This window comes from Pteronotus mesoamericanus, unplaced genomic scaffold (assembly GCF_021234165.1).
Source record: "Pteronotus mesoamericanus isolate MK-2021 breed Mesoamerican mustached bat unplaced genomic scaffold, CSHL_Meso_final contig_220, whole genome shotgun sequence".
Classification (NCBI taxonomy): Eukaryota; Metazoa; Chordata; class Mammalia; order Chiroptera; family Mormoopidae; genus Pteronotus; species Pteronotus mesoamericanus.
The window spans coordinates 8,370,757-8,393,182 of record NW_026555091.1 but is presented as its reverse complement, the minus strand read 5'-3'; the positions used below and the strand labels follow the sequence as shown (position 1 = coordinate 8,393,182).

Below are 22,426 nucleotides of genomic sequence, written 5' to 3'. Positions count from 1 at the left end.
AGAGTCCACACTCAGGGACAGTCCCCCGACTAAGCAGCGAAAGACGGGCGTGAACGTTGTTTCAGCCACCTGTGTTCGTTGACCCGGACGAAGCTGTCCCCGTGGAAATGCCTGGCTTAAACATGCGTTCAAGATAAACACAGGGCAGCGGCACTAGCTCGGCCGTTCCATGAGGGGCCCGGATTCCTGAGGGCACGGCCGTCGAGCCTTTTGGGGGGCCCTGCTGACTAGAGTCTCCCTCCCAGAGCCACTTTCTGAGGCTCTAGTCCTTTCCTCAGGTGGTTCTCACATGATTCTGTTTCCGTTTCTGTTTTCTCTTAACCTACGTCAAAGGGCTGGTCAGCAGAGCCGCCCCGGACGTGCCTGTCTGTCTAGTTCTCTAACCGGGGTTCCGTGTGTCAGGTCGGCACCCCGCAGAGGAGCAGTGACGCCCTACCCGGGACAGCGTGTCTGTCCCTGTTGGATGATGGAAAAGGCTCAGAGAGCTCACATGATTTGCCAGAGACCACGGGGCTTAAAGCGGGGGAGCAGGGGTGGGAGCCCGGGCCTGCGAAGGCGGCCAGGGGTCTCAGGGAGGCCGCTGTGGACGGCCAGAGCCGGTCCTCATAGTCACCCGGCACCTTTACGTTCAGCTGGACTTACTAAGTCCCCCTGCAGCCCACGCCCTCCCGTTAGAATGGGCGTCCACCTCCGTGCCCCCGGACGGGGCTGTTCTGCGACGCCATAGGCTGCTGCATGGCCTTGTTTTGTCTCGATTTCACCTAAAACAAAACCTGCAGATCTTAGCGGCCGGGTGGAGCTTCGGGACATCACGCTTACCTGGTCCGAGAAGTAGGCCACCAGCTTCTCCATGATGGCGGCATCGGTCAGCTCGGGGTGGGCAGCCTGCAGGCGGCGGATCGCTCTGCTCCGAGCGGCCAGCAGGGCCATCAGCGTGGCCTCACTGGCGCTTCCCTACAGCGAAGGGAAGGGGAAACACGCTTCAGAGCCCGGTGACAGGGTCAGGGTCTCAGCTGCGGGAGGCACAGGAGTGGATCTCGCTGTTCTTAGAAGGTGCCTCTGAAACTGTGAAGTTCACCCCCCTCACACGGGAGGGCTCGGGGCCCCCGTGACTGCTGCCTTAGGTGTTATTCTGTCCGAGGAGCGGCCCAGCCAGGCACCAGCGCCAAGTCTGGCTCTGTGCGCCTGCCCCTTGGACAGAGGGTTTGCATGGGCTTGTAAATGGGGCCGGTTTCCTGGAGACTCAGAAATCGCCTTAGAGCGGGGTCCCCAAGCCCCTTCTGTGAGCAAAACCCTCCTGAGCTGTGTTGCCAGCACCCCCACCCAGTCTTCCACAAAACTGGTCCCTGGTGCCAAAAAGGTGGGGACTGTTCGCTGCCTCAGAGGGTTTCCCTCCATGCCCCCCGTTAGGGGCTGCATTGTGTCCTCCCAGATGTCCTGTGGGGAAGTCCTAGCCGCCAGGACCTCAGAATGTGACCGTATTTGGGTGTTTGGAGATGAGATCTTCAAAGTGGTCACTAAGTTTAAAGGAGGTCTTTAGGCTGGGCCCTAATCCGGAGCGGCGGGCGCCCTGAGCAGAGGAGGAGAGGGGACGCAGGCGTGGATGCACACAGAGGACATGTGAGGACACGGGCCGCAGCACCCGCTGACAGTGCGCAGAGGCCCTGGCCCGCCGGCCGTGCCGCCGCCTTGGCCTTGGGCTCCCGGCCTGCAGGACCGGGAGGCAGCACCCCCCTGCCGTTGCAGCCGCCCGGCCTGGGGCACCTGGTTGTGGCACCTTTGCAAACAGTCACAGTGAACGCCAACGGCTCGTTCCGGGGACGTGGCCAAGAAGGCGCGAACTTCACCCCGTCGGGGAGGCTGGACTCGGCGCCCCGCACATCATCCCCGTTCACCGGAAGGTGGTCCCCTTCTCGGCGTCCACGGTCTCCAGGTGGACAGCGGCGGCTCAGGAGAGTTAGGGAGCCGGCCCCGGGCGCGGGCGCGGGGTCCAGCCCGGGAGGGGGGGCCCGCGGCTGCTCAGGGCTACGGAGCCTGAAGGAACCCCTTCAGGAAACCCAGGAGCCGCCTGGGACCGAGGTAAGAAAGGCAACGTGTGAGAGGCGGGTTTTTGTTGACTGTGAGGAAGGGATTTAAAGAGTTTAGAGTTTCACAAGGACGAATTGAATAAATAAATAAATAAATAAATAAAGGTTAACCTCTCCGTTCACAGCTCATCCTCTCAGCGTTTACCTCGGTGGCCTGTTTTTATGGCCAGTGTAACGCTTTCATTTCTTTGACGCCAGCGTCCTTGGAGGAGATGGGCGGGGTCGGGAGAAGGACGGGTTTCCTGGTGGTTCCGCGGCAGGACTCGCCCCCGTCTGTCACCTTCTTAGCTCCGCCTCAGGGAGGGGCTCACGTGCCCTCCAGGCGGGGCGTCCCCCGGCCTGGATTGTAGGCGTGGCGTCAACCACCGCTTTCCGCGTGGTGGAGAAAGCAGGCAGCCGGCCCGGCTCACTTGGCTGTGGCGGGGCGTCCAGACTCCCTGCAGGGGCGCGCGGGGACACGGCTCTCCGGCGGCCTCGGTCCTCGTGCACCCCCACAGTCCGCGTGTCCTGGGCCCTCGCTCACCCTCGCTGCAGGGGGAAACCTCTCTGCGGGCCCAGCCGCCGCGTGGGCGTCCTGCGCTCCGCGGCCCCTCGTGGGGCTGCAGCTCCCCTCAGGCCCCACTGGCCCCGCGGGGTCCGCCTGCTCTGAGCCACACTGTAAGGAAAGGCTGTGAACCACCATCCACGCTGGCTCCTTCCTCAGGGGTTTGCTCCAGGCTCCGTCCACGTCCTGAGAGACGACCCCCCTCCTCCAGGCCGCGGAAAGGGATTCTAAACAAGCTTGACGACAGGCTGTCCCCGAGCACCGGCGCCCCGGCCCTGAGGTGGCGGCGGGCTTGCGGCCCCCACTGGAAGCTGGTTCCTGCCGAGGGTGCAGCGGGTTCCTGCCGAGGGTGCAGCGGGTGCCTGCCAGACGCTGACAGCGGATGACACCTCTGCTGTGTCATAGCAGACAAAGGTTGCCATGGCAAGGCCGCCCAGGGGCAGGGGGGTTTTGGGGGGCGCGGGGCTGGAGCAGAAAGAGGCCCCCATCTCCCGGGCGCTCAAGTGTCTCCCACGCACACACGGGAAATGGCTTCTCTACCACGAGCGCTCTCAGACCCAGCCAGGAGGTCGTTGGCAGCCCTGCTTGTCCAGTCCCAAGGGGGCTTTGACATTTGACGCGGCTGCTGTCAGCTGCGATCAGGGCTCTCAGGGGCTCAGCGTCCCCTGCAGGGGAGGCCCAGAGCTGTCACCCAGCGCGGGCTCTCCGGAGCCTCGCAAATTACTACAATCAGCGCGTCAGCCGGGAAAGGCGAGGGCGAGCTTCCTGCCGCAGGCACAGCCTCGCCCTCGCGCCCCGCACCACCCCGGCCCAGCAGCCGGAGCCTCTTGGGCTCCACGGGGGGCAGGGGGTAGGGGGTGGGATCCCAGCCCCAGAGACGCCAGGATGAACCGCAGCCAAAGGGTACGACTTCTGTTGATGCTGGAAAGTGGAACTGACTTTCCAGACAAGATCCCTGAAAGATGTACCCAAGGCCATCACCGAGAGCAGGGGCAGGCGAGCTGGGGAGACAGACACACGCAGGCCCAGCGCGCGCCGGGGCGGAACACCCTGCAGGCTGGAGTCCCCACTTCCTCCCCTACAGGAAAGATGGCTGCTCATGCCATCAGCCGCCACACCTGTGTGGAGGCCGTGCCTGGCCCAGGCAGCCAACACATGCCCGGGCGCGTTCAGGACAGGCGGTCAGTGCAAGGCGGCTGTTATGAGGCGACAGCTGTCCTTAGAGTCAAGGGCGTTTGGAAGGTCTTTTGAGCAGCATCCAGTTCAAAGCAGGGCCTTCGGTGGCTGAAAAGACCGGGAAGCAACATCGTTTCTGTTGTTCAGCTCCAAAGGCCTGACACACTGCTTTTTGTTGCGCGTGGATTTTGGGTGGAGCGTGGCCACGGGCTGGGGCTCAGCCTGGACCACAGGAACAGGTGGCTGGCTTCGAAGATTGGGGCGCCTGGGCCTAAGGGTGTCCTCTGAAATGGTATTTGTAAGAGTGAAAATATCGATACAGCGTGTCTCTTCTGGTATGTGCATGAATTGTAGCGCATCGCAAAACATCAGGCAATACTATTTCCAAAGGGCCTTTACCTAATGGGACACTCTCACAATGGAAGAGGAAATGAAACACCATAGCGAGAATCCAAGCTCCATGTTGCATTACCTGTTTTGTTTAAGCACCAAAGGCATGGGTATGGAAATAACCTCCTGGGAGGAAGGGTTCCCCCAAATGTGTCCTTCAGTTTAGCAATGCATGTCCCCTCCTCACAAGGAGAAAGGGGACATACATATTTTTGGGAGTGAAATAGCAGAGCCAAGGTCGACGTTGAGAGCAATACAGTGGTGATGCGGAAAATTAAAACACCGATGTTGAGAAAACTGTGAGAAATACCCCTAAATGAAAGAGGGGAAAATGACAAAGAAAGGACACAACAGGAGACACTAGAAATCAGGGGCGGGGCGCCTGGCCCAAGGGGAGGGGACACTCCTGAGAGCCAGGCAAGGAAGAGCAAGTTTCGGATCGCTGGGCCCTACCCAGCCCCGGCCGGGGCCTCCCGCAGAGGGCACGCATGCAGCAGGGACGTGTCGGCGAAACGTGTGGACTCGTAAAGAAACAGTCCGCGGTGAGCGTCCGGGCTGCCCTGAGGCGTGCCGTGGGCCCGGGGCCGGAGCGGGGCCCCCTTCTCCTGTGACCCGGTCCACCCGCGACCCTGCTCTTCATCAGAGGAGGACGGCCATGCGTCCGTCCCCTGGAGGATCTCGGCCACTTCGCCAGGACGGGAGGTTCCCTGTCCCCACCGGGGTAAGTGCAGCCTCGGGAGCGTGGGGCAGGGGGCCCGGCCGCCGCGGGACGCCCGACAAGGGGCAGGCGGCCTGTCCTGCCGGGAGCTGAGACACGGAGCATCAGTAAGGGACGCGTCGCTGCCGTTCCACGCAGGCTGCAGCTGGCTCTGCAACCTCGTGAAAGCGGCGCTCGCATCGTAGTTATTTTTTTTCTCAGCTCCTGCTCAGAATCACTGATGTGGCATGTAAGGCAGGAGAGGACAGAGGGACAGGGTCTGATCCTGCCACGTGGGCCCGTGGGCCCCCGAGACGTCCCACTGATAAGGGCAAGATGATTTAAGAGGAACAGCCTAGCCAGAGACCCCCTCCCAGGTTAACTGTTAATCATTGCTTATCTGCTTCTGTAGCCCGTTTTTACATCCCTTCCCCCGCCTGGGTAGCACATCAATCTCTCGCTGGAATGCTAGGGCTTATAAACCCCCATCTAACCCCCATCCGGGGCTCAGAATTTGGAGACTGCCTCCTCTGAGCCCGCGTGTGTGAATAAAGGCTTACTCCGTTCCCTGAATCGTGTCTTGAGTCTGGCTTTCCGTAACACCACCTGTCACGGCACCGGGCCCAGGGTCTCTGCGTCAGGGTGGCCCGAGGTGCACGTTGGAACGCTTATCCCCGCGCCCACCCACGATCTGTCCAGCCCCATCTCTCGGGACAGAGCCCAGGTCACCTGCGGACCGGAAGTGGTCCACGGAGGGAGGGCCTCCCCAAGGCGCCTGGGTCTTCATCCCGGAACCTGGGAGTGTTCGCCTTATCTAGCAAAGGGATCGCCCTGATAAGATTAAGTTAAGAACTTTGACCCAGGGGATTATCTCGGCTTCTCTGGGTGGACCCAACTTAATCCCAGGGGTCCTTGAACCTGGAGAGCCATCTGTGGCCAGAGGGAGGCCTGAGGGAGTGGAGGGTCAGCAAGACAGGGCGTGGCTGGCTTTGGCGACGGAGCAGGGGCTGGGGCCAAGGACGTCCTGGAGGTGGTCGCCCAGGCCCCCCGTCAGCCCCGGGCCGGGCGCGCTGGGAGGCCCGCTCTGAGCGAGCGGCCTGCAGCCTCGGGGCTGGAGGCCGGAGCGGCCGTCCACGTTCCCTTTGGCCGCGGCAGCCGGGAGGCCACGCGCCCCCCAGGCCCGGCGGGCAGCAGAGCCGCTGCCCGCACTGTCCGCAGTGCCTTTGCGAAGACATCCTCCCGGAGAAGAAGTCCCTCTGCCTGCAGGGAGCAGAGCTTTCCCAATGTGGTGACCACCCTCCGGACGAGAAAGAGGTGACGTCGGAGCCGGCGGGGCTCCCACAGAGTCCCCCGACCGTGAGGAAACAGAGAGGCACTGGGTGCCGGTCTGCTCAGCGGCCACGGTCCTGCAGACCCCGTGGGGCAGGCTTCCCACTGTGACTGTCCTTGCGCGCCGTGTGCCCTGATGCACGTTCCGACCCACAGTCTCCGTCGGTGGCGCATGTCCCGCGAAGAGAAGGATGAACCCGTCCCATAGAAAACGGGGCCTCTTCGGGGCAGCCGTGGCCCCCGCGGATGTAGAACGTTGTAGAAGCTGTCACAGAGCACGGCCTCGGCGGCCGTGGGGTGGCCACGGTGACAGCCAGGCAGCCAGGCAGGCGTGGGCTTGGGGCCCAGCCCTGGAGCTTAGCTCCTGCCTGCAAATACAGCCGTCGGCCGGCACCCCCCCCCCCCCCGCGCCCCCCCGCCCCATGCCGAGCGGCCTTGCAAGAACTGAGCAGGAAAACCCTGGGAAGCGCTCGGCGTGCTGACCAGCCGCCGGGACCCGACGCGAATGTCCGTCATCGGGGTTCTCATCACTCAGCACTGTTGAGTGACCGCCGCTCCGGGAGCAGCGACGGGCGGGCGGCGCCAGCAGCCAAGCCCCGGACCAGCGTTCCCGGCGTCCGCTTTGCTTCCTCTGGGAGAAACATGAGGACACCCCCAGAGCACTCGCCCCTCCCCAGGCGGCGAGAGTCCCTGCGGACCCGCGTCCAGGGAGCTTCACGCCGCTGCCCGCCTCACCTGGATCACACCGCCCCCTTCGCTGTTGTCCTCAGCCAGGAAGGCTGCTGGCAGCTGCAGCATCTTCCCGAGCCAGTCCAGCATCACCGTCTCCAGCTCCGTGCACGCCGGGCTCGCGGCCTGCGGGAGGAGAGGCCTGAGGCCCGGCCCGCCCGCCGCCCCCGCCAGCTTGGGACAAAGGGGCGTACGGACAGGACAGCGCCATCCACCCACTTGGCAGGGGGTTTAGTCACTTTCAGAAGGCCCATCCCCACTCATTTTCAGAGCCCGCACCCCCAGACCCAGACCTGCCTCGGGAAGCCCCTGCTCGCTGTGGGGGAGGGGCCGCGCAAGTCTCTCCGTGACCTCGCCTCCCTCCGCCCACGGACTCCATCCTGAGGACGCCCCGCGCGCGCCCTCCCTTCTCTGCCATAGACCCCCGGGGGGCGGGGGCCGTGCGTGGGGCCAGGTCTCGCAGAACTTTGGGAGCAGCCACGAGGTGAATCTTCACTGGACCGAGGGTGAAAATTGCCGGCTCCCAGAAGTGAAGCCAAGTCCAGAAAAGCGTCAAAAAAGGGCTCTGACCAAGACGCACGGCAGAACGGCCAGAGGCCCGAGCGCCACGGCAGTGACCCCGCGGGCGCGCCGCACCCGCGCTCGCTCAGCCAGCCGCCTGCGTCCCCACGGAAGGACCCGAAAGGCGCGTGGGGGCCCCCTGCGCAGTCACAGGAAGTGGAATGGGGCCGAGGCAGGAGCTGGGTCCGGAGCCTTGGGCGCGTCCCGGACCTGCCTTTGGGCCCCGCTCCCCCGGCCGGTGCTCTGAAGGCCGTCCCATCTCTGCACGGGGCGGGGGGCATGGGCCTGGGCCGCAGCCGCGACGCTCCAAGCCTCCCCAAGCAGGCCCGCCTCGCGGGGCCGCAGGGGCGCGGCAGGCTCGAGGGCGGGGCAGGCCCAGCTGGACGCCCCGGGGGCGCCGTCACGCCCTGCGCCAGGGAGGCGGGGGCCTTCCCAGTGGGGCTGCGCCGGAGCAGAGCCCGGAGGAGGGGACGGCCGCCCGCCCTCCGAACAGGCGTCTTCCTGTCTTTGTGTCCCCAGGGGAGGTGGGCCTGGGCGGCGGGTGGGCGCAGGGGCTGGCCCCAGGAGCCCGGCGCTCCTGGTGCAGGGCCGCCTCCTGGGACGGCCGCCCCCGCTGGGAGCAGACGGGTGGGACCCGGGCAAGGGTGGTGCTCAGACGGGAGGACCGACAGAACCCCTCTGGTCTGTGCGGCGGGCATGCGGCTTCCCAGGCTGGGGCCGCAGAAGCCGGGGCTGAGATGTGGCCCACACCCCGCCCCTCTAAGAACGCCCAGCCGTGCAGACTTGCCTGGCGGGTGCTGACAGCTTTTCTGGAACAGTCTCTCTCTCTCTCGCCCGCTGTGGTCACTCCCCTGGGAGGCGCCCTCCCCAGGGCCAAGTCCCCGTCCTGTCCCACGGGGCACGGCCACCCGCGCACACCACGCCCTCAGGGCAGGGCCCCCGCGTCCCCCCTCACTCACCCAGGAGAAGCCGATGCAACCGATGGCCCCGCTCAGCATGTCGGCAAGTAAGGACGGGAAGGAGTTGGCCGTGGGGAAGTAGGCAAAGAAGTGGGGGCTGTGCCAGTGGGTCACCTGTGAGGAGACGGCAGTCACACAGGGGTGCGGCCCGGGCCGGGGGCTCGCACAGCGAGGGGCGTCCCAGCCGCGACCCGGTGGGTGCGCGTGTCAGCAGCAACCCGCCCGGAGGCCCCGGCTCTTTGCGGGAGAAGCCTGGTGTATTAAAACTGCTCCATAAAAATAGTCTATATCAGGAAAATGTTGGAAAAGGCCTGATTCTGGAGGTTTCTGCAGCTGGTCTTGCTGCCAGCCCTGCACTTCCTGTTCAGTCCCCACCCCTGCTTCGTCCCTCTGTCCCCAGATGCCATCGGGAGACAGGGCCGGGCAGGGTGCCCTGCGGGCCATCGGGGTGAGGAACTCCTGGTGGCGGCAGCCTGGCTGGGGCCGTCTCTGAGTTTGGGGGAAAGATGGGGGAGGAGGGGAAATGGGGGTGCTGTCCGCCCCCCCCAGGTTTTGCTTCTTCAATACGTTCTTTCCACGACACCAGTGTCCTGTGAGAACAGAGTGAAGCCCCGAGGACACCTGTGGGGCCCAGGGGAGGAGAGGATGCACAGGACAATCACGTAGGTCCCGCTTGGTCAGCCTCCAGGGCGCGTGAGTCAGCAGCCTGTCCGCCCACCCGCCCCTCAGCCCAGCACCTGTCAGGGGCGCAGGAGCGGGCGAGAGCCCAGCCATGGCAGCCCCCAGGATTTTCTGGGTGGCCTCAGGCAGCTGGCAGCAGCCGCCGGGGCTCCCGGAGCCCCCCCGGGAGAACGGGACCCTGCGCCCGGCTGCGCCGGCCTCTGCAGCCGGCCCCCGGCTGTGCGGGCGCTCGGTCACTTTCAGCCGGGCCAGCACGCAAACGCTGCTGCCTTGAGCGCTCCAGGGACACACCGGCCATTGTCTGAGACAGGGTGAGAGACACCAGAGCGGGGAGGCGGCCAGCGGGGCGCGGTCCCAGGCCTGGGAACACTCAGCAGGGCTCCCGTGGCCACGGCTGCCGGCCCTGCCCCCTCCCGCCCAGGGCAAGGCCAGGTCGGGCGGGGAGCCCAGAGCGATCAGCCTGCGTGTGGGGTGAGGGGCAGCGGCGGTGGGTGTCGCCTGCGGTGGCTGGAAGGGTCTGCCGCGGAGGGCGCGGGCAGCCTGGGAGCCGGACAGGCCGAGGCAGGCGCGGCCCCGGGTGAGGCTGAGGAGCCCAGAGGAGCCGTGCGCCCCGGCCCCGGCCCCCACTCCTTCAGGGGCCTGGGAAACACTTTCCTTTCTTTTTAAACCAAAAGAAAAAAGTATACTTTCAGGTCCAAACCAGGAATTTTCTCTGCCACATTCCCACATTCATCTCCGCGCCAAGGCATCCCTGAAGCAAAAGGTCCCCTGTGTTTCTATGGAGGAAGGGTCGCCGGCAGTGAGGGTGTGGCCGGGGCACTGGGGGCCCTCACGGTGGCCCCCCTCCCGGACACCCCGGGCAGGAGCCCAGCGAGTCTCGCCCGGGGCCACAGGCGGGCTTGTGCTGTCTGACTCTCACCCAGCCCCCTCACGGCACTGGAGGTGTGTGTCCCCGGGGCGAGAGCCAGCGGACCCACAGGCAGCAGGGGGCAGGTCGCTTCCTGCCGGGGGTTCGGCTCTGCGCAGGGAAGGCCACCTAACCTCGCGGAAGAATCCCACACTGCCCCAAATTGCCCTGTTGACGCTCCCCCGACCCAGCGTGACAGTGCTAGGGGACAGGGTTAGATCAGGTGACAAGGGAGGCCAGGCCTTCTGAGGGGCAGTGAGGAGGCAGCGACCTGCAAGCCAGGATGAGAGAGCCCTCGTGGGGAACGGGGCCTGTGGACGCCGTGACCTCGAACCCTGGCCTCAGAGCCCCGACGGGGACGTGTTTGCCATCTGAGCCGCTCTGGGTGGTATCGACAGTGGCAGCCCCCGAGCCTGACATTTAGCTGCACGTCCCCTGCAGGGGCTGGACGCTGAGGGCTTAGTGCTTCTGCAGCGTCTCTGGCTGAGAACCAGGGTTTGCGCTCGGCTCAGAGCGCAAATGTCAGGGATCCTCCTGGGCGGAGGATCCGGTCCTGAGCAGCTGCGGTCCCGGGGTGAGGGGCGGGGCCCGGCTGCTGCTTCCAGGGCCTCCTTGGGGTCTGGGCTGACAACGTGCGAGGTGGGGGGAGGGGTGCGGGGGAGGGCTGAGCGTCTGAGCCCGCCACCACACTGCTGCCTTAGGTGGCTTCCTGGGCAGGGACAGTGGGCCATGCAAACAGAGCCGCAGCGTGTTTCCTTGGACCCGCTCTGAGGCACTCTCCGGGCGACACCCGGCCCCGGTCCTGCCCACCCCCATGCTGGGCCCTCCGGGCACTGCACGAGCTATCACTCTGGGCAGAGCTGGTCCCTGTCGCCCATTCTCAAATAGAATCAATAAAGCGTTCCTTCCGCACAGGCGGTTGATTGACCCTCCGCTCGCGCAGAATGGTAGGCGGAGGCTTCCTTTGGAGCAATGGCCTTCCTCGAAACCAGCCCCCAGGGGCTTTTGACCTCCTGCCCCCACAGTCACTAGCTCCCGGAGCAGGGTCTCGGGCAGGGACCGAGCTGGAGGGCGCGGGGACAGCCGCTCACCGCCCTCGTGGCCCGCAGACCAGGGTTGCAACCCTTATACCTGTGCAGCTTTAGTCTGACCCCCTGACCTCTCTGGGCTGCAGCTGCCTGGCTGTAAACTAGAGACAAAAGGGTTTCTGATCAACGGGACGGTTGGGCTCAGGGGGCATAAGGCATGTGTTGCACATGGGCCACCCGGCCAACTAGCCACAGCCCTCCGACCACCTCCAGCCACTGACCCCAGGCATGATGACCCTCTCCACATCCTTCATGATCTCCTCGAATGTGTCTGGCTCCTGGGGGGCGCAGCTGGGGAGCAGGGGGCGCAGGTAGCCGGGCTCCACGTTGGGGTAGACTCGGCGCCCCTCGAGGCCTTCTAGGTAGTCAGCTATGTAGTCCACCATCTCTCGCCCTCTCCTCCTGAACTCGCTGGACTCCATGGCAGTGGGACTTCCGCAGAGCAGGGAACTGCACATAGACAGGGAAGAGACCGGTCAGCCCTGGTGAAGCCTGGCACCGGCCTGGGTGCCTCCTGGCAAGTGGACAGCTGGGGCCCCTGGGTGGAGTCCTGGAGGCCCCGGGGACTGCCCAGTGCCAGCGTGCCAGCCCGGGAGCACTTCCTCCCGAGTCTCCGCCACAGGAAGCGGCCCTGGACCCAGAGGCTATCAACGTTAGAATTGTCCAAACCTGTCAAAATTTTGTATGAGTTTGTTTGAGCCAAATCGATAACATTTGCCAGGAAGAAAACCTCAACGGGTTAAGAAAATCCTCCGGGAAAGAGCGGTGGGGCACTTTCTTTTACACCTTACAGTCGAAGGGGGGAGGGGACAGGAGTGACAGATGCAGGAGGCGGGAGAGAGCGACAGGGCAAAGCTCTGGGGCCACATCAGGGGTCAGCTGGTGGGCGCATCCTTCTGTTACACGGCCGGTGCAGGAGAGCGAAGCACGGAGTCACACGGCGCCCAGGACGCGAGGGCCCCTGCGGGCCCTGCTCCGGCGCGGCGGCTGCGCTTCCCGCGGCCCAGAGACAAGGAAGCTGCCCTGGCAGGTCGAAGGCGAGCCCTCTGGCCGTCATCGTCAATTCAGAAGGACCCCAGGCAGGCTCAGCCACGGTGGAGACGGCCTTCTCTGAGGGAAGATCCCAGCCCAGACACCGCCGCTGCCGTGGCCCTGCTTTCGGTGGAGAAGTTGTCCTTCCAGGCCGCCCTGCGCGGTTCCTTCCGGCCCTGGAGCGTGTGAGGCGCCTCACAGGCCTCCCCTGAGCCTGCTGGGTTCAGTCTGTGGCCCCGTCCTGTCCATTGGACTGTGGCAAATGCTCCGCACCCCCACGAGTCCCCCGGGGACGATGCTCCGTCTTGACCTTCCACTGTCCCCGCGGGTGACACGGGCTCGCGTTCACCACCGTGGGCCCGCCCCACCGGAGTGGCAGCCATTGGCTCCTTACCAGGTACTGGACGGGGGCAGGTGAGTCCCTCCTCAGAGCCCTCCCCCCCCTGAGAATGCAGCCACAGAGCTGTTCTCGCGGAGAGGGAGAGGCTCGGGCTCAGCATGGGCAGCCCTCGGCCAAGCCCCGTCTTTCCAGAGGGTCTCTCGCTCTCTCTGTGGACGATGCGGTGCAAACTACTATCACCCTAAGGAACACGTGGTTCTAGAAATCCTAAGTTATTTAAAAAGCAATACCATTCCAAGATCGGTTCTTCGCACGCCATGACCAACTCACATGGCGGAGAAGTCGGCCCGCCCTCACCCAGGCCCGCCCCCGCAAGGGAGGGGGGCGGGGAATTTGATGTTGAAGCTTTTTGAAATTTTTGAAAATTTGCTACCGCCTCTATCTTAAAAAAATAAAATAAAGAACTGAAAGTCATTTCTTGAAGGGATAAAAAGTCACAGATGAGAAGTTCATTTGGAAAATAACAGTGAAGGCAGCAGAGGCTCCCGAATGGCATTTGTGTATTGAAAGCAGTGAAATAAATAAATTAATAAATTTTTACAAATGAAAAGGGCTCTAGTGGAAGGCATTTAATTCCCCAGACCAACACCGCACAACCAGTGCCTCCCGGTCGCCCCGCTGGGCGCAGAGCCTCAGAGGGACAAGACTCAGTTGCGTCAAGTTCCCCAAGGAAGCTGACTTCGGGGCGGAAGGGGCGTGGGGGAGGGAACAGCATCGGGGCTCCAGGAGGCCCTGTCCTCTGGGCTGTCCCCAGACGCAAACCCGCCACCACATTCAGCCTGCTTTCCGGAAAGAGCACCCCGTCCTCGCTGTGGCAGCCGCAAGCAGACGACCCGGGTCACCTCTGGCTCTGGGGTCCCCATGTGGCCCTCGAGCAGGGAGTTAGCAAACACGGCCCGCTGCCCGTGGGAGGATGGGGGGCTGGTCCCCACAAGCCTGTGCTAATGGCTTTAAGAGCTAATCGATACCTGCCCTTGCCAAGGTGATTCTTCGTAGCCACACATTATTTACTATGCGCTGATTCGTTCACTTGGAGCCCGTGCCCGAGGGAGCACCGCCGCGCAGGTTCTGCAGGCCCATGCTTGCGGGTCCGAGACAGCATTCAGCCCACGTTTTCGCGTCACTTTAAACAGGGACATCACCAAGAGTAACACCCACGTGGGAACCACTTGCCGGACACACCACTTGCAGAAGCCACACCGCGGAGGCCGCCTGGCGGGGCGCCTCCCAGTTCTCAACCCATCGACCACGCGTGTGTGCACGCACGCCCACACCAGCACCTCCTGTGTGGACTTGAGGGCCGTGCGGAGATGTTGGCAGGTGGGCAAATGCGCATCTGGGGAGCCGGCAGGCAGTAACCGTCGCCTGCTTTCAAAACAGGCAACTTGAATACTACCAAGAAAACCATTCACCTAGCACAGCAATTTCCGACACGTGGACTTCCACACTGTTTTCTTCACGTGAAAGAGACAATTGTGTGCTAAGCAAGGGATGCGCTTCTGAACTCCTGCCACAGGTCCAAGCTTCCTAAATTTGAGACTGACTTTGCCAGCGGGGGGTGGCGGGGGGGCGGGGCGGGGGACACGGGATGACGATCCTGCACACACTCAGGAAGAAACAGGGCAGCGAGACCCTTGATAGCATATTCTCAGCATCGCTCTCTACTGTCTGTGCTGGTTAATTTTCTTTGCGGGGGGGGGGCGAGTTTTATGAGGTTAAAGGTGTTAAAGAGAAATTATTCACAGGACACTTGCTCATCACAGCAGCACAGATTTCATGCCAGGCTACGGGGGCGGGGGGGGGTCGGGGGGCAGCAGACAGTGAAGGGAACGCTTTGGGTTCTTCGAGGCCCACTATTCTGCCAACGTCTTGGGTACATTTTCCATCTGGCGAATGCAGATGACAGCAGTTAGGAGTGACAACAACTAGGGTGCAAGCTAAGAGTCTGAATCAGGGCCGCGGTGAACGAGAAAGTAGCAGCTTGGGTCTGACGTTCCGCTGCCCGTTAGTGTCTCAGGAGCCGGGGCACAGGAGGGTCCTGCTCCTCGGCCCCGCCTTTCCCGGAAGTTCCTGCGCCTCGGCCCCGCCTTTCCCGGAAGTTCCTGCGCCTCAGCCCTGGCTTCCCCAAGCATCTCAGGGCAAAGCCGTGGGGATGTGTAGCTTCCTGTTTATAAGCCCCTGGGCCCGCAGGCTTCAAAGTTAACGTTTCACTTGGAGTGACTCTGATCATTTCGGATTTTGTGTCCTGAGCGAATTCAACCGAAACTCTATCCCGCTGCAGGCGCGCTGGCCAGGTGGCTTTTCTCACCGGGCCACGGTGGCGAAACACCTCCCCGTCCCCCGATTTCTCAGGATGGTGCGGCGTCACCCAGTCTGAGTGCGCTGCAGTCGGAGGGGGACATCTGCTGAGAACGCTTGGTCCCTGTGAGCGTTTCCCCGCGGTCGGCGGGAGAGCTGGTGGAGCTGCGCGGCCGGGACTTGGGATGGGGGGCCGGAGGCTCTGACCTGAGTGTTCGCTGGCAGCCCGGCCTGGAGTCATTCCCAAAACATCTGCTGAAACAACTCCTGGTAACAGGGCGGCCTCAACAACTAGATAAGGTCACGGGAACTGCCTAGAGCAGAGGCACAAGGTGCTCATTCCATATGTTAGTTACTGGCCTTTCTGCAAGGCGCTGAGATGGACGACCTCACGTCAACATTTCCAAACGCTGCTGTGCATTAGAAATGTGTAAAAGAGCATTTATCTTATGATGTCTTTAGAACACGTCTCTCTAGAGACACACATTTTTGTGTCTTAAAATTAGATGGCTAAATTTCTCAACACTTTTTTTTCAACCAAAGTACTGTCCTGGGGGGAGGCTAAGACCGTCGTTTTGCGGTGCCGTCGTGAATGCTGGGCTCGTGCTTCCTTTTAGGGTTTGCCATGGCAGGCATTCCTGATCGCGTTCCGCTTTGATTGATTCTTTCGGCCGTTTCCCACACTCTGGGTCGTTGGGAGGCCTCCGTAAACTGCTTGTGCACTGAATCCTTTACCACTATTTAGCTTTCATTGCAGAATAGAACACCTTCACGCTCCGTCTGTGATACATGGTACAGACAGTGCCTTCAGTTTTTGTTTGCCCGAACCTTGCTTATTATTTGAGTCCGACCTGCCAGGATTTCCACGAATGTGTACTCTTGTCTCATGATCTTACCCTTGGCAACTGGCACCTTGTGAGCCATTGTTGACAATGCCTTTAAACGCCCAAGCAGCCTCTCTTTGCCTGACCGAGGGGCGGCCTGTGCCACGCACAGGGGAGGCCAAGTGTGGGGCTGTGCGAGGTTCAGAAAGATGCCTGGCTCTCGGAACATCAGCCGCCTCCAGAGAAAACAGACACACACTCCCTACCCAACCCCCCCACCACCCTGCCACACAAGATCCCAGTCAGATGCAAAGATAAGCCCTGGTTATTATTTTGAGAATCACGGTCATTTGTTTGCTGGTTATAGTCCACAAAGACCTTCCTGGGAGGCTCTCTGTGCCGACCGCAAAGCGTCTCGCATTCGTGTTGTACTTGTTTGGCTTTCTTGCCCCAACACAGGCAGAGCTGGCTGGGAGGCAGAGACCCGGACAGAGGCCGCAGTGCTGCCTCCCCAGGCCCCAGAGCAGCCGCTGCTGGCACCCCTGATGGGACACCGGGCAGCAGCCGGGCCCCCGCACTGCGCAAGCAGCCCCTGCCCACGCTGCACAGGGTGAGCCGGCTGCGTCCCTGGGCGTCTGGCCCAGCGTCTGGTCTCATCAGGAGCCCCCACGCCCGTTTAGAGGAGGCCGAGGGGAGCCACAGAGAGTTTCAAGGACGTGCCACTGTGTGCTTAGGGAGTGGCCACTTGTGGGCTTGCTTTAATCCCTGCCCGAGGCTGTTTACTGATTTTAGAAAAAGAGAAAGGGGGTTGAGAGAGAGAGGGAGAGATCGACTGGCTGCCTCCCTTGCCTGCCCTGACCGGGGACTGAGCCCACGACCTCTCGGTGCAGGGGGCGGTGCTCCCACCAGCCGGGACACCTGGCCGGGGCCCGTGGGCTCGCTGTGTGTGTTCACATGCTTGCTGGTCGAAGACGGAAGCGCTACGGGCAGTGATACGGAGCTTCTACAGAGCTCGGTGTCAGCTAGAGTCTGGAGAGTTAGAAAAGCACTTCATGGAATTTTTTTGGGGGGGGGGCACTGTAACAGACAGTCACCCTTATCATTAGAAGGCTCTCCGTGCCAGCAACTTCCTCACGGCTCAGCGGGGAGCGTGAGGCCCGCAGACCCAGGGGGACCCTGCCCCCACACCAAACATGCCCCTTGAGAGGACAGCTGATGCGGGGATGTCGCCGGGGAGGCACCAGGCCCGGAGCGACATCTCTGAGCTCTATGGACACGGGGAGACAAGGCCTCCTGGTCCCGGGGCAAACTCACTGTTTGAGTCTTAGATTGGGGTTCATTTTTCCTGGAACAGTGTAGAAGGGACGCAAAGGCTTTCCTCTTGTCAAGGGAGAAAAGGGAAGATGGCCGCCGGCCGCCAGCTGCCGGGTCAGGGCCGACTTGGGCGTCCGGCGAGCAGACACTGGCGCGAGGTCAGGCCGAGGCACAAGTGCTTCTTTGTCCTTGAGGCTGGGGGCCCCGCTTGAGCTTCTGCTCATTAGGCCGGGGACCTCACACCACCTTGATTTTTAAACCTTGCCTTTACCACACTCTTCCTCTCCTGCAATTTCGGGTAAATCAAGACGCTCTTTAGGAAATAGGGGTTTTCGGGTGGGCTTAGACAAGGGTGAACACTTATGTGAACTTCCATGCGCCAAGTGCTGGGTCAAGTCGGGCCTGTGTTCTGTTATTTGACCTGTGTGATAACCCTGCCTGGAACGTTCCCTTCTCTCGCCGCTGAGGAGATTGACACAGAGACAGAACTACCTGACCATGGGCACACGGTCCACCGGGCAGTTCAGAGTACCCTGTGCTCTGACCGTTGACCCGGCCCCAATGCCCTGGACCCTAGCAAAGGCACAGGGCACGACCAGCGGGCTTGGCCAGAGTACAGGCCGACACGCTGTGAGAACACCTTGAGGTGAGATACTCGGGCACCCAGGGTCTGGAGCAGCCGTCCCGGGGGCTCCCGCGGCGCCACCCGCGCTTCCACCAGGTCCCGCTCCGACAGACAGGGGCGCGTGGCCTCGGCCAGCTCTCGCGGGGGCCTGTCCAGGTGGGGGCGCCGACCTCCCTGAGCCTCCAGTTCCAGCCTGTGCAATGGCCACTGCACCAAGCAGCACAGGGAACCCTCACCAGGGCCCAGGGGCCTTTGTCTGTGGGGCGCCCAGCATGAGGTGCTCTGTCCCCACTCCAAGTCAGACCAGCGCCAAGGCTGCCGTCCCGGAGGGAGGCCCCACAAAGGCCCCGGCCTGCAGCCTGCGGTCGGGCCGGCCTGCTCTGGACCCGAGGCCCCCGCCATGCCTGCAGTGCCCTGGGGACTGTCATCCAGCAGGACCGCGTCCTTAGTCTCAGCTCCCCAGGTGCCAAGGCTGGGCCTGGGGTCAGAGTAAATTGGTTGCGCTCTGCATCTGCTGGGAGAGGGGATCTGGTGGTCAGCCGGCACCGTGGCCACTCCCAGCCTCCACCTGTGCCCTCGAAAATGGGCAGCAGATGCGGCAGCAGCAGGCCCGCTTGACCGTGGCGCCGTCTGGGTCTGGAGGTCACTATTATGTCTGGAAAGAGCGAGGCGGCCGCCACTGCTCAGCGGCCGGGGTCCCTGGAAGGGGCCAGACGTCAGGGGCGCGTGACAGACACGACGCAGACCCGACTTTGGGGGAAGCCCGGCCCCTCCGGCCACAGAGGACAAGGCGCTGGTTGTCCCTCGTCCCCACATCACGCACAGCCTTGGCTGAGCCCTTCATTGGCCGGCCGACAGCTCCGTGCGGACGGGGCCATGAGGGAAGTGACGCTGCGCCTTCCACTGTAACAGAGTGACATAGTCTCCCACGGGAACCACCGCTGTTTCCACTTGCGTCCCCGTCGCTGACTGTGGGGTCACGGGACGCTGGCGGAGAAGCACCTCACGTAAGCAACGTGGCAAGAACCACAGCGTCAGGAACATGAAACTTGCTGCTGCCGACCTGACCGGCTCCTGCTTTCACAGTTCACACGGCCGTTGCCGCAGGGTGTGTGTGGCTTGGGGTCCTCTTTGGCTTACCCCCCACGGGCCTGGTTCCTATATCCACAAGGACGTTCACGCACTGAACGTGCAGAGCGGGGTCACCCGGGAGGCTGTGGTGAGCAGCGTGGCTGTGAGGAGCCGGCGCGGCCGTACCTCCGTGCTGCGAGCGCCCCTCGGAGGTGCCAGCTCCCCAGGGGAACAAAGCCGTGTGTGCTGCTCAGTCATTTGCGTGTTGCCCAGTTTCTTCCCACAAAAACGTGAGTGACAGGAAAACGCCAGCCCTCTCGGGCAAGGTGAACCCGAACACTCCGCCCCCGTGAGCGCTTACCCTTCATCGTGTTAGGCATGTCGATGAAACTGAAATCTTAATTACCTTGGATACATTGAGGATTAATTTAAAGCGACTCAAATGGTGCCCTTTTCTTTTGCCCTGGCTATTCGGACATGTTTGCGTGGAAACCACCTGGCAGCCTTGGCTCCAGCCTCCCTCTCCAGTCTCTGTTCTGTGTCAGCGCGACCCCGGGGGCCCTTTCGCTGAGATGGGAAACTTTCCTTCTCCCCAGTGGTTTTCCCCTTGACTCCTGCCCCCTCTTCCTCCTTCTCTTGACATCATGTGAACCGCCCACAGAAGGCCATCGCCACCTGTCTTTGCTGTGGACCGGAGGCTGTAACTATGTGTCGCGGTCGGCTGCACCTTTTCTGCAGGGACGCCTGCTGCGGAGAGGCCGGGAGCTGGGTCCTGCACACTCTTTGGGAGTGGCTGCATTTTGCACAGCTCAGTTCAGTGGGAAATGCTGGCTCCTGGACTCAGGGTGACTCTCCCCCACCCCTTGGGCACGGGCTGGCCCGTCACCTTGTGGCTCCCCGTGTCAAATCCTGACACCACACAGGCCCTTGGTTGCAACATCCTGTGGCCTAGAAACTGAACAACCCAGTGTTGCCCAACCGGACACGCTCACGCGGGTTGTATCTCAGCCACGCCCACCACGGGCTGCCCGCTGCCCACTCAGGCTCAGTGGGCCGACCCCGCCACACAGCCAGGCCCCGGCGCAGAGCTGCCGGCAGTTCCATCCCAGCGGGCAGCCGCCTGGACTGCCTGCCACCCATGTCCTCACCTGGCCTGAGAACTCAGAGCCCACAGACCCCAGAGGGGCTCCGGTTGGGGCCGGGGCGGCATGGCTGGCCACTGAGGGTGTGGCTGGGGCCTTGCCCCTTCACCACACGCAGGAAGGGCTCTGCGGGAGCGCTGACCGCGACGGAAATGGGGGAAGCAGAGGCTGACCAGCACTGTGGTCCTCGGTGCCCGGGAGAAGCCCCCTGCGCCCGGGGCTGGACAAACGCTGAGACGTCACTGCCCACCTTACTACGCACAGCAGCTCTGCGAAGCAGCAGGGTGAGCCCGCTTGGGGGGCATGGTGGCGGGCACAGCGGGCAGGGGCTGAGCCAGACTGCAGGGTTCATGCCGGCCTCGCAGGGGGCTCTGGGACCCCGCGCCTCCAGTTTGGTTCCCTCTGGTCAGAGTCCCATGCCCGCTGCTTCCAGTACCCAGCCCCCACAGAGAACATGGGGGGACGTGAGCCGCTCCTCCGAGCCTGGGCCCACCCCGCGGACCCTCCTCCAGGGACGCCCACCGCGAGCCCCCGCATGCAGAGGCTTCCAGCCGCTCTCCTAAAATATTGCGGGAGCCGCATTTCCCCAGAGCCCTCACCTGGACCCCAGACGCAGAGGCGGTGCCAAGGGGATAGGGCCACCCTCCATGGAAGTCCTCCTGAAGAGGGGCCGCACCTCCCGGCAGGGCCTCGAATCGGGCAGAGTCAGGGGTTTGTTTCAGTCATTTCGTCCCGCCTGGCTTTGCCCGGAGACGGAAAGCAAGGGGCAGCACGATTCTGTCTCTTTCAAAACCATGCGGGTGCGCCCCGCCTTGCCTAGGTGCGACTCGTTCCAGGACGCCCGCCGACCCTGGGGGGACCTGGCGGGCTGTCCCCACGCAGAGAGCGTCTGCTGCTCTGGCACCCTGGAAACCCGCGGAGAGCCCCCTTTTGAGCTGCCGCGGTCCCCTTGGCGCGTGTTCTGTTTCAGAGGGAAACATGTCCGAAGGGTACGTCACACTGACTGTAAGGAACCCGGCTCTTGGGGTGTTTCAGAGAGAAAGAGGGTGTAGGGAAACCCCAGGCCGGCAGCTCGGATTCCCCAGGAGATGGAGGAAACAGTGAATCCCGGGCAGCGGGGCCACCAAGCAGCCCCCAGCCCCCCACTCCCTGACCTCTGCAAAGATCAGCCCCGGTCCAACCTGCGCCTTGCGGGAGGCCGCCCTGGGCTCCCCCTGCTCCCCGAGGAGGGCTGGGGTGTGGGCGGCCGGGCCATACACCGCACGCGCGGCCGTCCCCTCCAGCCCGCCCCGGGCCCCTGCCTCCCGTCACCCCCAGGAAGCGGCCGGAGAGCAGCACCCACTCACTCCTTATGTCTTCCTGGGGTTCAGAGTGCGCGGGCTCAACAGCACCCCACCTTCCTGCCTCTACCCTACGTGTCAGGGAGACGGGTCGTTCAAAAGCGGGTGACTTGGGGGCATGCCTGTTTTCCCCAAGAGTTCCTGTAGCCTCCCCATTGTCATGGAAACCACCCCAGCTGCAATCAACAGGCGAGCCTCCCTCCGCCCTCACACCTGGGGGCAGAACCTGGGCGCTGGATCCCCCAGTCAGGTCCCCAGGCTGCAGGGGTAAACAGCGGCACTCACGGACAGCCCGGGCTGGCTGGCTGGCTGTGTCCTCCCTCCCTCCTCTCCTCGGTGACAGCTAAAAGGCACAGAGGCTGTGAGTCTGTGATTGCCATCTGTGCAGACAGGGTCCACAGCCCAGAGCCAATCAGAGCGGCGGTGTGTCTGCTTGCTTATTGTCAGCATCTCTCGGCTGCCTCCTGCCCCCCTCCCAGGGCGTGAGGGCCCAGGCGGGGCAGGCGGGGCCAAGGGGGCAGCAGAGCCCGCAGACGCTGCGGGGCGGAGGCCAAGGGAAAGGGGTTCTGGGCTCCCGGCTCACCGGGCAGAGCCCAGACTGGCCTGGTCTCCCAGAGACTCTGGGCAGTCTCGGAGCAAGCCCAGCTCCCGGGCGCTGCTCCAGGGGTGACAAAGGGCCAGCTGGGCACGGGACGCCAGGAGCGCCCGCTTTGTGCCAGTGCTGGGCCACACGCGGGCCACACGCTGGGCCTGCTCCCCTCCCCTCCCCCCGGGCGCTGCTGGGACCCTGGCCAGGAGGGACGGAGGCGAAGTGCGCCTGCTTCCCCTGCTCTCGCTCCAGCCCAGGCCCATCCGACTCAGTGCCGCTCCTTCGCCCCGGAAGCTACCAGCGTTCAGAACGCAGTTCCCTCAAAGGGTGGGCGGCCTTCCTCCCCTCCACCCTCCAGGCAGGCAGGCCGGTGCAGGAGGGCAGAGCCCCCCTCCCTTCCAAGGCAAGCCCTGCGCACCTGCGCAGAGGGCCCAGGGAGAGCCCCCTCAGGACACGGAGCGCACACGAGGCTCAGTGGGCTTGGCAGGCCTCACTTGCCTCGTGCTGGCACTGCCCGGCCTCCCCACCGGGCAGGGGAGCTGCCTGGTCACCAAAGAATGACCAGAAGAGGGAAATCCACAGCGGCCAGCGTGCCCAGTGCAGCAGCACAGCCCAGGGCAGGGGTGGCGGCGGGGCCACAGCC

The 22,426-nt window shown here is 63.4% G+C and overlaps 1 protein-coding gene across 4 annotated transcripts in view; it reads right to left on the bottom strand.

Moving 5' to 3' along the window:
• DDC (dopa decarboxylase) overlaps window positions 1-21,581 on the bottom strand; it is a 42,741-nt gene extending 21,160 nt beyond the window's left edge. For 2 of the 4 annotated variants that reach the window (XM_054571386.1, XM_054571387.1), the window contains exons 1-5: window positions 21,480-21,581; window positions 11,370-11,598; window positions 8,473-8,586; window positions 6,959-7,078; window positions 820-954 (exon numbers count right to left, since the gene is read on the bottom strand). In XM_054571386.1, coding sequence (XP_054427361.1) covers window positions 820-954; window positions 6,959-7,078; window positions 8,473-8,586; window positions 11,370-11,598; window positions 21,480-21,574 — 693 coding nt within the window. In that variant the 5' untranslated portion in view covers window positions 21,575-21,581. Of the gene's footprint in view, window positions 1-819; window positions 955-6,958; window positions 7,079-8,472; window positions 8,587-11,369; window positions 11,599-21,407 lie in introns of all 4 variants that reach the window. The other 2 variants (XM_054571388.1, XM_054571389.1) reach the window with 2 other exon arrangements.
• Between the last annotated feature and the right edge of the window lie 845 nt (window positions 21,582-22,426).